At 41.0% G+C, this 14,083-nt stretch overlaps 1 protein-coding gene across 3 annotated transcripts in view; it reads right to left on the bottom strand.

Annotated features, from left to right (window-relative positions):
• Positions 1-14,083, bottom strand: part of ASB15 (ankyrin repeat and SOCS box containing 15) — a 130,221-nt gene that overhangs the window by 30,363 nt on the left and 85,775 nt on the right. For all 3 annotated transcript variants that reach the window (XM_085654197.1, XM_085654196.1, XM_085654198.1), the window contains one exon: positions 9,656-9,901. In XM_085654197.1, the coding sequence (XP_085510323.1) occupies positions 9,656-9,901 (246 nt within the window). The remainder of the gene's footprint in view (positions 1-9,655; positions 9,902-14,083) is intronic.

Raw genomic sequence — 14,083 nt, 5'->3', positions numbered from 1 at the left:
TACAAAGAGTGAGTCATTCATTCATGCACCTATGCACTACGTAATACCCCCCACCGAACCATACAGACATCAGACACTGATACTCAAAAAACGAACTAATAACCTATATAGACACTCATGTAGCTACTCACCAACCCATGCAGCCACTTATACACAAAGTGAGAGACTGATACAGATATTTACATATTTAAACATTACTCACTAAGCCATGTATTCACTAAGATACACTTAATCAGTCAGTTATACAATCAATTTTTCAAAAACAATTCATCCATTTAGACACTTATATACCCATTTATTCTTCCATCGACCTTGAGATATACATATATAAAACATATGTAATTTTCAGAAAAACACACATTCTCTGGATGATGTCATCAGTGATGTCATCAGTGATGTCATTTGAGATGTCATCAGTGATGTCATGAGTGATGTCACTGACCATGTCATGAGTGATGTAATATGTGACATCATCAGCAGTGCATTGCGGGCGCGCGAGTTATAGTTAGCTGAACTAACTATAACGGGGGAATTTCATTGGTTTTTTACGAGTGAAATGTCCAGCTAACTATAACATGTGTGAAACCTTTGGTTTTTTCATTGAATATATATATATATATATATATATATATATATATATAATCTACTGGCGGTTGCCACTAGATAGTTATAGTTAGGACAGAGTTTCCATAGGAAATCTGAAAATTCCACTTTGAATAACTTTGGCGCCGGTTGATGAATCCTCGCGAAATTTTCAAAACTAATGGGGCGCTCCGCTCAGCTACTACCCTGAAAGTCTCGGGGTGATTCGTCAAGCGGGAGCTGAGAAAAAAGGGGGGTCCCAAAACGCGTTTTCCCCATGCATTTTTACATAGGACCTTTAGTCGAAGGTACAGCCCGAACGGCTGAACAGAATTACTTGAAATTTGGCAAAGAGGTAGTCCTCAGGTCAGGCATGTGCCTTTTGCATATATGGTGTCAATCTGTTCAGTAGTTCCTGAGAAAATTGCAGTTAAAAGTACATAAATATCTATAAGCGCGCACCGTGTGCGCACCGTGCGCGAGCGTAATTCTGATTGGTGGTTACATGTCAGTCAACATTCGAATCGGTCGAAATCAGGAAGCGTCGGCCGCCATTTTGTGTGTGACAGTGAAAAAGAAAGGTGGAGAACGTGAAAAGGGGGCAGGGTAGAGAGTTTCTGACCCCCTAGCCTTTGTCAGGGGGTCCCTGAAGGACCCCGAAGGGTGAAAAAAACATTTTATTTTTTTTCAAAAATTCGCGAGGTGCGCGCACGGTGCGCACACGGTGAAAAACCCTAAAAAAACCATTTTAAACGAGCCATTCCATATTACAGGATACAGTCAATCTATAACTATATACATAGGTAGTTTATTACAAAATAAATATATAAAAAATATAATAATACATACATAAATTAGCATTTAAAAAACCTTACAAATTCACTTAAAAAACCATAAGTTTCACACACGTTATAGTTAGGAATTAGCATTTAAAAAACCTTGCAAATTCACTTAAAAAACCACAGGTTTCACACATGTTATAGTTAGCTGGACATTTCACTCGTAAAAAACCATTGAAATTCCCCCGTTATAGTTAGTTCAGATAACTATAACTCCCGCGACCGCCACTCTATCACAAGGATGATGTCATCAGTGATGTTATGAGTGATGTCACTGACCATGTCATGAGCGATGTAATATGTGACATCATCAGCAGTGGATTGCGGGCGCGCGAGTTATAGATATCTGAACTAAGTATAACGGGGGAATTTCAATGGTTTTTTACGAGTGAAATGTCCAGCTAACCATAACATGTGTGAAACCTATGGTTTTTTAAGTGAATGTGCAAGGTTTTTTAAATGTTAATTCCTAACTATAACGTGTGTGAAACCTATGGTTTTTTAAGTGAATAGATATATATATATCCATCCTTTAGTTTTCTGATGAAAAAACCAATACCGAGCCCAACTCCTTCAGTGTGAGTCATGCTTTATTATTCCATACATTTTTTCGCTGTATGAAATAATAATGCATTACTCGCACTGAAGGAGTTGGGTTCTGCATTGGGTTTTTCATCAGAAAACCAAAGGATGGATGATTGAGGTACCCGAACTAGCCGTGAGCCCCCCGCCGCATTGTGGCAGAAAACCCGCGAAAATATTGGATTTATATATATATTTATATATACAGCTCACAGTTCCATCAGGTAATCGTACCCGTAACAGACGACAGCACTCACGGGGGAGAGTTCAAAAGGATTTATTTTCTTGAACTCCGGGCAAACAAGACGGGTTTCGGCAGCCTTTGTCAATTTCTGCACGAAAACGCTGCGGCCACATTTTGTTTATAAAGAGCGCTTACATGATATCCGGTATAAAGACAGAAGAAAGACTATTCTTGAGACGGCAACAAATCTTGTCATTCCGCCATCTTGGAATGTCTAAAGAGGAACGTAATGCAGTGAATATAGCATTGCTTCCATAATGTCACATGGATTAATCGATCCTTGTTTACAATATAAACAAACCTAAATAGGAAAATCGTACATACGCTAAATCTTGCCCACAGATGGGCCAATGTTCTGCCTCCTATCAAAGATACCATGGCACCACAATTAGGCAAAACATGATCAGTCAACACCCGATATACATTTTACATATTGTACAGTTTTTGTGCTAAAAAAAAGAGAGAAACCACAGAATGCAAAATTTACAAAAGAATTGGAAGAAAAAAGATCCACATAGTGTTCAATGTCAGCCTAATCATCCTAAATGTACAGCAAGTTCTTCGCTACTATTCAGACCCAGTGGATTCTTGCTTTGCAAATCTATAATATAGCGTGATTCTAAACGCCTTAATCTCTGTATCCTATCACCACCCCTAGGGTTTTGTGGTGCATGATCTAGACAAAAGTATGATAGGAGATCCCTATTACGACAATGCATTTTGTTGTAATGCCTCGCTACTGGGTATGATTCATCAACATTGTTGATCGCCCTCATGTGTTCAAGAATCCGTATCTTAACCGGATGTATCGTGTCCCGATGTAACGGAGCCCACATGGGCACACCAAACAATAAATGGCATAAGGAGTGGTACACGTAAGGAACTTAGTGATCTTTCTAGGTGTGCTGAGGCCAGGGACATCATATGTCAAAGTGCGTTTGCTTTTCTTACAGGCTTTGCACTTGCCACATGGATAGAAACCATTAAGTGCTTTAAAAAATACCCTACTGGGTTCTACATTATGGTAGCTGTGGACCAAATGATCTCTCAATGACCTTGCTTTTCTGAACGTGACCAAAGGATTCGATGGTAAATCTTCTTTTATAATGTGGTCAGTCAGGAGGATATGCCAGTTTTTGCACAATATCCTCTTAAGTTGGTTAGCATTTTCAGAAAAAGTAGTGATCATACGAAAGGTCCCATTATTAGACTTTTTTATAGCTTTCTCCATAAGCAGATCTCTCCTAGGGATCTTATTCACTCTATCTAGGGCTCGTGACAGGACTGCTTCGCTATAGCCTCTCACTCTAAAGCGTTGCATGCTCGATTCTGCTGCCTTTTGGAATTCCTTATTGCTAGTATTGTTCCTTTTTAGCCTGAGTAGCTCTCCATATGGGATGCTATCAACAAGCTTCTTGGGATGACTGCTAGTGGCAAAAAGGGTAGAATTCCCTGCGGTGGTTTTCCGATAGAGTCTGGTATGTAACTGCCCATCTATTACATACACTGTCAAGTCCAAATAGTTGACTTCCTCAGTGCTAACTTCACCTGAGAATTTTAGGTTTACATTGTTACAGTTCAAGACATCAATATATGATTTAGCCAGGTCTGGTGGACCATCAAACACAATAAACAAATCATCGATGTAACGATGCCATGCCTTTATCCTCATGTTCCAAAATGTATTAGGCTCCGCCCAGGCCACCTGCTCCTCCTACCAGCCAACGAACAAGTTCGCATAGCTGGGGGCGAAGCAGGTACCCATAGCAGTCCCCGACATCTGTCTAAACAGATGTTTCTGAAACAAGAATATATTATGAGTCAGGCAAAAGTTTACAAATTCCAAAATCATATTGTTGTGTTCATAGAACCTCAAGTCACAGGATTCTAAGAAAAAACGTATGGCTTTTAGGCCGTCAGTATGCGCAATGCATGTATAAAGGCTCGTGATGTCAAGTACCATAAGACAGTAACTGGCTTGCCATACAATTTTATCTATATGTGTTAGAAAATCTTTTGTATCTCTCAAGTAAGATTTCAATGTAACCACATGTTGAGAAATGAAAAAGTCAACATACATAGATAGATGTTCAGTAAGGCTACCCTGAGAGGCAATGATAGGTCTCCCTGGAGGGTTCTTGATGTCTTTATGGACCTTGGGCAAATAATAGAAGGTAGGAATAGTTGGATTCAAACATCTAAGGAATAAATATTCCTCTGAGTTTAATTTATTCTTTTTGTACCAGGAAGAAATCAACAAATGATAGTCAGTGATGCTTTGATTGTACATCTGTTCATTGGTCTTTTCATAGCACACAATGGCATTCAATTGACGATAAGCTTCAGTTTCATACTGATCCTTCGTGAGCAAAACAATATTCCCCCCTTTGTCCGAAGGTTTACAAACAAGAGAGGTGTCCTTGGATAGATTATCTAACACCTTTTGTTGTTGTTTTGAGAAGTTCGTGATTCTCTTCCTGTATTTGTTGTCATTGTATAAGCGAGTTAAATCTTTAATCACAGCATCTGAAAATGTTTCAATAGCATCAGTAGCCATTTGTGGAAGAAATACCGATGCAGGTTTAAATGGACTCAAGCCTCCACTTTGTTGAATTTCAAGTTGGGCCATAAGTTGTGTGGAGCCAATATTGGTATCTTCTGTCACAGTGGTTTCAGTTCTTAAACCCTCTAGTACTTTCAAAGTTGCAATGTCTTTGCCAGTTAACGTATCTGTTTCAGTTCTAGGATTCACATTTTTGCTGATAGATGGTTTCAACTTGAAGTATTTATGCAACTTCAGCTTACATGTAAATTTAAACAAATCGATTCTTGTCTGTGTAAATTCGATACTTTTATGTGGACAAAATGAGAGACCGAGTTGTAAAACCGATTCTTCTTCTTTGGTTAAAACTCTCGGAGTCAGATTGATTATCGTCAAATTTTGTTGCTTCATTTCCGTTTGTTGAAAACCTTCCTGCTGCGGGTCATGGGTGGCGAGCCTTCGAATTTTCTGGCCCCCGCCTCGTTTTCCTCTTGCTGCCTTCTCTGGGGGCTTGCCTCTGCCTCCTTGCAATTGCTGTTTCCTGATTAGCCTGAATTCCTCGTAAAAAGGAGGTGCATCCGTCGGTACCCCACTACCTCCATCTTCATTGGAGGATTCATCACCCGTAATTTCGGATTCTGATGTATCTGGGGCCACTGTTAATGGTTGAGTTGGTTTTTGCCTTAATTCTTTCCTTGGATTGTCATATTTTTTGGCAAAAGTTAGTATTCTGCCCTGGCTGTAATCTTTTTCATCCCGGTCAAATTTCTCTTCTTTACGTTGTTTGATTTTTTGTTCATACGTTTTCAGTCTTTTTTTCATTTGTTCACGTTTTACATCCACATTGGCTTGATCATCTTCCTTGATTAAATCATCCTCCAATTCTTTTATTAGTATCAAGGCCTTTTCACGGTCGCTTCATGCGAACTTCATGAGTATTTCCAGCATTCCCTTACAGGACTGGGCCGTGTGTTCCGCCCATGCATCCAACAGTAAGGGGTCCGGATTCTCGTAAGCCGGTACAGTATATATTCAAAGGACCCTCGGAACTCTGCCTACCTCTATGTAATTTTGCAGAGAGGTGGCCTCCCACCATTTCCTAATCTCTCGCTCATAGAGACGTTCCAGGTTGGAAAATTTGGAGGCCAAATTAGACATTACGGAAGTCCCGTTTTTGTTTTTTTCAGTTCTGTTGGTTCCATTCTGTTTTTTAAAAATGCTTTCAGCCGCTTTCACAGAACATCATACAGATTGTTAGATAGTTGTATACACAACTATAGTGTTCGTGCCCTTCTCCCCCTCGTTCAGTGAAAATGCAGATAGTATAAGGAGTGTTCCGTGCCTACGGCACCTTACCCGGATTCACGTTAATCTGCCGTCTGTCCTTAGTCACGGCGATATTAACCCAGTACATCCAGGATACCTCGACACTCAATCTCCAGTAATCCAAAAATCACGGTGCAGCTGGAAAATAACAATTATTGCTCCGCAACACCAGCCAGTTGCACTCTTGAACGGGTGCATGCCAAGCGGGGGTGTTCCCGCTTTAAATATACAGCTCACAGTTCCATCGGGTAATCGTACCCGTAACAGACGACAGCACTCACGGGGGAGAGTTCAAAAGGATTTATTTTCTTGAACTCCGGGCAAACAAGACGCGTTTCGGCACTTAGCCTTTGTCAATTTCTGCACGAAAACGCTGCGGCCACATTTTGTTTATAAAGAGCGCTTACATGATATCCGGTATAAAGACAGAAGAAAGACTATTCTTGAGACGGCAACAAATCTTGTCATTCCGCCATCTTGGAATGTCTAAAGAGGAACGTAATGCAGTGAATAATGCATTGCTTCCATAATGTCACATGGATTAATCGATCCTTGTTTACAATATAAACAAACCTAAATAGGAAAATCGTACATACGCTAAATCTTGCCCACAGATGGGCCAATGTTCTGCCTCCTATCAAAGATACCATGGCACCACAATTAGGCAAAACATGATCAGTCAACACCCGATATACATTTTACATATTGTACAGTTGTACAATTCCCCCGTTATAGTTACTGCAGGCAACTATAACTCACGCGACCGCAATCCTCTGCTGATGACGTCAGATATTACATCACTGTATTTAGACACTTATTTACCCATGTCTTCTTCCATTAATCTTTAGCTATACATATATTACAAATATTTATTTTTCAGAAAGACACATATGTCATCAGTGATGTAATATCTGACGTCATCAGCAGAGGTTTGCAGTCGCGTGAGTTATAGTTGCCTGCAGTAACTATAACGGGGGAATTTCATTGGTTTTTTACAAGTGAAATGTCCAGCTAACTATAACATGTGTGAAACCTATGGTTTTTTAAGTGAATTTGCAAGCTTTTTTAAATGTTAATTCGTAACTATAACGTGTGTGAAACCTATGGTTTTTTCAGTGAATTTGTACGTTTTTTTAAATGCTAAGTTATGTTTTTATTCTTTTTTTGCCAGGTTTTTCATCATGCGCGCACCGTGCGTGCTCTGTGGGCGCTCTGTGCGCTTCGCGCACCAAGCGCCCACGGTTCGCAGTGCACGCAGGGAGCGCGCACCTCGCGATTTAAAAAAAAAAAAAAAAAGTTTTTTTCTTCCCTTGGGGGTCCTTCTGTGACCCCCTGACCAAGGCTAGGGGGTCAGGAACTGTCCACTCTGCCCCCTTTTCACGTTCTCCACCTTTGTTTTTCACCCCCTCAGACTGCGAAAGACAAAATGGCGGCCGACACTTCCTGGTTTCGACCGATTCAAATGTTTACCGACATCTAACAACCAATCAGAATTGCGCTCGCGCACGGCAGGGTGTGCGGCAGTGCGCACATGGTGCGCGCGTATAGATATTGATATGCTTTTAAATGCTATTTTCTCAGGAAATACTGAACAGATTTACACCAGACCTGAAAAAGGCACTTCCTTGACCTTATGGCTACCTCTCTGCCAAATTTCAAGTAATTCTGTTCAGCCGTTCGGACTGTAGCTGTGTCTAAAGGTCCTATGGAAAAATGCATGGGGAAAACGTGTTTTGGGACCCCCCCTTTTTCTCGGCCCCCGCTTGACGAATCACCCCGAGACTTTCAGGGTAGGAGCTGAACGGAGCGCCCCATTAGTTTTAAAAATTTCGCGAGGATTCGTCAACCGGCGCCAAAGTTATTCAAAATAGATTTTTGAGATTTCCTATGGAAACTAGGTTGTAACTATAACTATCTACTGGCGACCACCAGTAGATAATATATATATATATAAATATAAAAATATAGCCCAAAAAAAGTAACCTCCTCCAAGAGACGTGCACAGACACCAGTGTGTATTACTCTGTTTTTATTACAGTTATGTCCATATGACCCGTTTCGGCCAGTCCTAGCCTTGATCACATACGCGGTGCAATTGTTAAACATTCATTTATAGTCATCACGTGTTGCATAAACATAAAAAATATATTTGCCGCATCTAATAAAGCCCAATTCTAAACGGCGCAGTTGCAATAAAAATAGAGAATAATGTCAGTACTAGCTTATTATATATTACATAAAGTGCATAGTCAAATATCAGGGATAATTAGGTAAGTTATTTTCACCCAAAGGCTAAAACCAGGAACTCCATGTATCGTTGTGGAGATGTTATACTGGATGAATCCATAATGTCAATCTTGCATAAAAACAACTTCCGCCAGACAATAACCAAAATACATCACTGTATAAATACATAAACATGTGAATAAATAAATATTGGATATATAAGTATATAACTATGTGAAATACATAAATAAATGCCTATTGTGGGAGTACATCTAAAATATTGATAAGCATGCATTGGTATAATTCAAACCTGTAGCTAGTGCCTGCACTTGATCTCCCAATGTTAATTTGGCTATATAACAGGATAAAGCCATAATCTAAAAGATCAAAGGGATGCTGTGATATCAAGTTAAAATAACTTCTCATAGTATACAGCATATTAAACACCAAATAAGAGGTTGAGGAGACACCATATTATCAATGTAAAACACCTACATATCAACCCCAGCAAAGCAGCCATGTTCCCAGCATCCCTACTATAGATAATACCTCTGTATATTAACAGCAACATATATACCCATCAAAAAGTGCATAAATAAACAAAATTAGTAACAGGAAGGTAGCAGCAAAATAAACAAAACCTCAAATGTGATTCACATGTGCGGATACCCAGACAACTCTGAAAAAAGTATACTGAATGCATACATCTTGAAATGCCTTTGTGAATTAACCCCACTATTTCTAACTTTTTAGCAAGAACTTCTGTTCTGATGTAACTCCATTGGCAACCCTTGCCAGCCCGCACCTTTTTCAAAATCAGCTGCATCAATTACAAAGCAATTACGGCCAGCTCCACCGCTCATCTTGCAGACAAGCTCATCATAGCTGGTGGTTTTTGGCAAACCCAAGGCCAGCAGGCCTTTTTCATCTATGTACATTAGGAAAGAGTTGAAGATGCACCTCTCTAAAGAATACTACTTCAGAAGGCATTCACAGGTCACAAACTAGTTACCACTACTATCAATCGTTTACCTTATGCTTGTTTTTGACCCAACGCTATTCTGGCTTCTGCATAGGTTTGTAATATTGGAATATCACATAGATACATAAGTACATTCGAGTATTTCCATGGAATATGCCACATCATTTGTATGATAGAAGGAACCTATGTTCAAAACAATAACATGTAAAACAATAACAACCTGCTTTTTATGTTTCACCCTGCTAAAAACTGGTGTTAATGGGTTTTTAGCTTTCATCATTGCAAGCAACATTCTTCTCCATACATTTCGCTTACATTTGAGAGATGTGTACCTTTGTGAATAAGGTGCTCCAGCACATCGCAGTGACCGTACTCTGCCGCCACTCCCAAAGGGGTCACTCCATAGGCATTCCGCAGGTTCATGTCACCGCCATTCTTCAGAAGCAGAGCCATGATGTCTTTGCGCCCTTGCTTGGCTGCTTCGTGCATTGCTGACCAGCGCTTTATGCACGGTTGGTTGACACTGCAGCTGTGCCTGATAAGGTTTGACACCATTTCATAACTTCCTATTCTTGTGGCTTGAAATATGTAGGATAAAAAATAGCATCCAGTATTAAATATTTCAAAATATTCATATGTTTAAAATGTAAATCTTTAATCACCGCAAGTATGTCTTTTTGATACCGACATTATTTATTTATTATGCACAGCCTCCACCCAATGGAAAGAAAAGAAACTGTAATCCTAATTTGTTTTGAAAACTCAAAAGGACAGTGCAACATTTTCATAAAACAACATCCACAAACCACAGTTGTAGTAACTGTGATCTAAAAGGTCATATTGGTGCAGCACAGAGCAATCCACTGTGCCTTTCTGTACATCTGGTCCATTAGGAGCATTCAAATGCCCTGTCTACCGCCCTCACATCCCTGGACCGGTCATTATGAGTATCCTTGACTTTTTGGATCCACTCCAAACTCTAGGTCACTTGAAACAAAACTAGACTGTTAAACCTGTCAGCCTTAGGGTAGTGTTCCGCCAAACGTTTTGCCTTCACCCTCCTATTTTGGTTAATTAGGTTTTGTTGACCTTAGGATTCTGTGCACTTAACCACTGCTAACCAGGGATAAATTGCTTGTGCTCTCTCCCTAAAGCATGGTAAAATGTACTTACACCTAATTGGCATATTTAATTTACTTATGAGTCCCTAGTAAAGTGGTATACTATATCGAGGGCCTGTAAATTAAATGCTACTAGTGGGCCTGCAGCACCTATTGTGCCACCCACTTATGTAGCCCTTAAAACATGTCTGAGGTGTGCCATTGCAGCCTGTATGCATTTTAAACTGCCAATTTGACTTTGCAATATATAACCCCCCTGCCAAGCCGAGAACTTACCTTTTATCGCATATAAATCATCCCGAATGTAGGCCCAAGGTAGCCCATAAGGCAGGGTGCATTGAACTTAAAAGGTTGGACATGTACTCTTAGGATTTATGTGACTTGGGAGTGAAAAACACCTACATTCGTTTTTCACTACTGTGAGATATACCTCTCCTATAGGATAACATTTGGTTGCCTTATTACATTTAATAAGCACTACATTTTGATTAAGAACAGGTAAACACTTAATGTTTTGTGTCTCAGAAAATGTGAATAAAAATCCTCTCTAATGGTGAAGTCGGATTTTAAGTTACAAGTTTGAAAATGGAAATTTCAGAAAATTGGAATTTTTCTGCCCTAACTTTTTGGTGCCTGCAGTCTTTTACTGGGTGTAGTTTGCAGTTGGGCTTTGTTTATTCCTCCCAGACAGACTCACAATAGAGGGATTAGGTGTGCCTGGATGGGTCATCACTGACAGGATGGGGGACGGAGCTGGGTACAGCCCCACTTACAACTAAATGGGTTGTGCTCTGTCTTCACACAAAGGACTTGTTACCTCTGCATTGTTCATACAGCCAGCTTGGAGCCAGAGCAGGGGAGTCGGGAAACTTTAAGAATTCTCTTGAAACTTCTTCAACTTCAAAGTAGGCACCCGGTATACAAATAAGATCTTCAGACCCGTTCTTTATTTCACTTTCTCGACCTGCGGAAGGACTCTCGGAGGACTGCCTGCTGCTGTGGCCTGCTGTGTACTTCAGATTTGCTTTGACTTTGTAATTTGCTACACCTGGAAAGTGTGCTTTGGTGCCTGAAGACTGTCTTGTACCGTCAGTGGTGTGCCCTGCTGCTTGAGCCCTGTTCCACTACTCGAACCCAGGATTACCAGAGTGACTCCAAAGGATAGTTGGTTAGCCTCCTGATCAGAGCCTCAGGGACAGAAAAGGCTCCCACCACTTTGAACCCGCACCTGGCCCCAGTCTAAGTGTGTCCTAACCCCCATGCCTAGTGGTGCCCCTGTACTCCTGGACCCTTGGTGGTGGTGTTAAAAGTGTCCAGATAGCCAAAATCCAAAACTTCGGACTTGTAAACTTTTTGAATTAAAACTGATCTGAGAACTGAGAAGAGACAGAGACAAACCTGCTAGTCAATCTGCCCAAGGTGCATCGCCGGTTGGCCTGACTTCGCGGCAGCTCCCACTACGCTCTTATCAACAGTAGCAAATCCTGTTCAGCAGTCCTTCACCAAAGGGGTATCTGGCCTCTTGGAACTTTCGCTGGCTACAGCCTCCATCCTCATCCCACTAGAGATTTTCTACTTCCAAATAAGAGACTAAGGGGGGGGATTTACAAAAAAGTTGTGCAACGCAATGCAGCCCTCCACGAGACTGTGCTGCGTTGCGTGACATGGAGAGAGCAGGAGAGCGACATATTTTTAAAGATATGGCTCGCTCCTCCATTTTCCCTTGCGCCGGTGCTGATTTCAGAAGCTGTGCGCCATGCACGCACCTTAGCGCTATAGTGCTAGGGTGTGTGCATGAGTGTAGCATAGGTTTTGTACAGGAAGGGTACCCTTCCTGTACAAAATACTATGCTAGACATGAGGGATAGCTTTTCCAACTTTTTATGCGTGTTGCACAGTGCAGCACGCATGCAAAGTCGGAAAAGGAAGGAGAAATGAAAGCATTTCTCCTTCCTTGCGCCTAGTTGAAAAGGGCGCAGTTTTCTCACGCTAAACTCAATCTACTAAATTGGGTTTAGTGTGAGAAACCTTGGGTGGTTGCATGGGAATGCCAATACACCACCCTTGTAATGCGAAGCAGCTTTAAACAAGTTTAGTGCTGGAAAGTTAATTAGGAAAAAAGATTTAGCACTGTTTTGCATCACTTTTGTGACGCAAACACGGCGCAAAATCTTAGTAAATCTACCCTTAAGTCCAAACATACAAATCTTCACTGCAACCTCATCCAGTGGCTCCTCGAACACAACGCCTCCATCTTTGACATCACCTGCAGTCTCATCCTGCTGAACTTCAACTTCTCAGGACAGTTTTCTTCAAATTTCTAAGTCTGAAGGTAAGCGCCAACTGGGCCCAATCCATTTTTTATATTCGACTCGTGCTCAATCGCGGGCAACTATTTTATTCGACTTTGATCCGGTCTTGTCCGACCAGATGTCCGCGGTTGGCACTTTGATCTTTTCAGAGCTAGATTTTTACTTCAACTTTAAAAATGTATAACTCTGGTTCTACTGATTAGATTTTTGATATTTTGATGTCAAATAATTTATTAAAAGTTACCCTATTTTTCTATATTGGTGTGGGATTTCACTTGTGCTAATTTCCACTTTAGTACTTTTGTTTGTTGCTTAAATACTTTACACTTTGCCTCTAAGTTAAGGCTGACTGATGTTGTGCCATGCTACCAGATGGTTAAGCACAGGTTAATTTAAGGGCTTTTGTGGTTTACTCTCACAAGAATATTGGCTATGGCTTGAGCAGGGTTAGCACCCCACTCAACCAACAACCCAATTTCTCAAATAAACAGTTTGCTGTTGGCCTACTGTGTTGAACATTGGAATGAGCACATAAGGATGGCATGACCGTGGTGGTTATGGGCTTTCAATACTTGAGTATCCACATCGGCACCCTGATGACCCAGACTAAAGTGGATAGTCATATCCCCCTACTGACTGTGATGCGTGGCAACTTGCATCGATGGTCCTCGCTAACCCTGTTTTTGTTACGGCGCGTTGTGGTGCTTTAAATGATTACGCAATTACATCCTTTTCTTCTGCTCTTACTGCCTTCATAAGTAATGTCAGCCCCTTTGTGTGACACAAAATGCTGCAAATCAACCTACGTTGCCACTCCCCCTTTAATCATAGCGGCTCTAAACATTTGGAAATCATCATTTTGGGATCTCCATTGGCAGGGAGAACTAACTGGTGAAACTTATTTTTGGCATGGCTCTCCTCCTGCCCCAGGTCTCGTCTTTGTAGGGTTTTCAATTATGGGATTCTCTAGGTATCACCTCCCTAGGCCAGGTCATTGGCAGTGCTCTTATCAAATCGTTTGCTGAATTGTGGGAGCAGTTTGAGCTGGAACGTGCTCTGTTTTATAGATATCTGCAATGTGGCACGCTCTCCAACTGTCGCCACACTGCCTGACTAGTTCCCTTGAAGCAATGTTAACTAAAGCTCCCATTTCTGATCAGGGCAGTGTGTCTACTATATATAAGTCTTTGATATAACCCTCAGGTTACTTTCCGGGATCATGGAAAAATGGAAGGGTGATCTCGGGATGTTGGATGATGTTGAATGGGCAATGATTCTGATGAGATCCCAGGAACTGGTGTTTATGATATGATTCTACGGGATACAA

Source organism: Triturus cristatus, chromosome 4_1 (assembly GCF_964204655.1).
Source record: "Triturus cristatus chromosome 4_1, aTriCri1.1, whole genome shotgun sequence".
NCBI classification, from domain to species: Eukaryota; Metazoa; Chordata; class Amphibia; order Caudata; family Salamandridae; genus Triturus; species Triturus cristatus.
The sequence above is the reverse complement of the archived record's forward strand: the minus strand, read 5'-3'. Positions and strand labels throughout refer to the sequence as shown.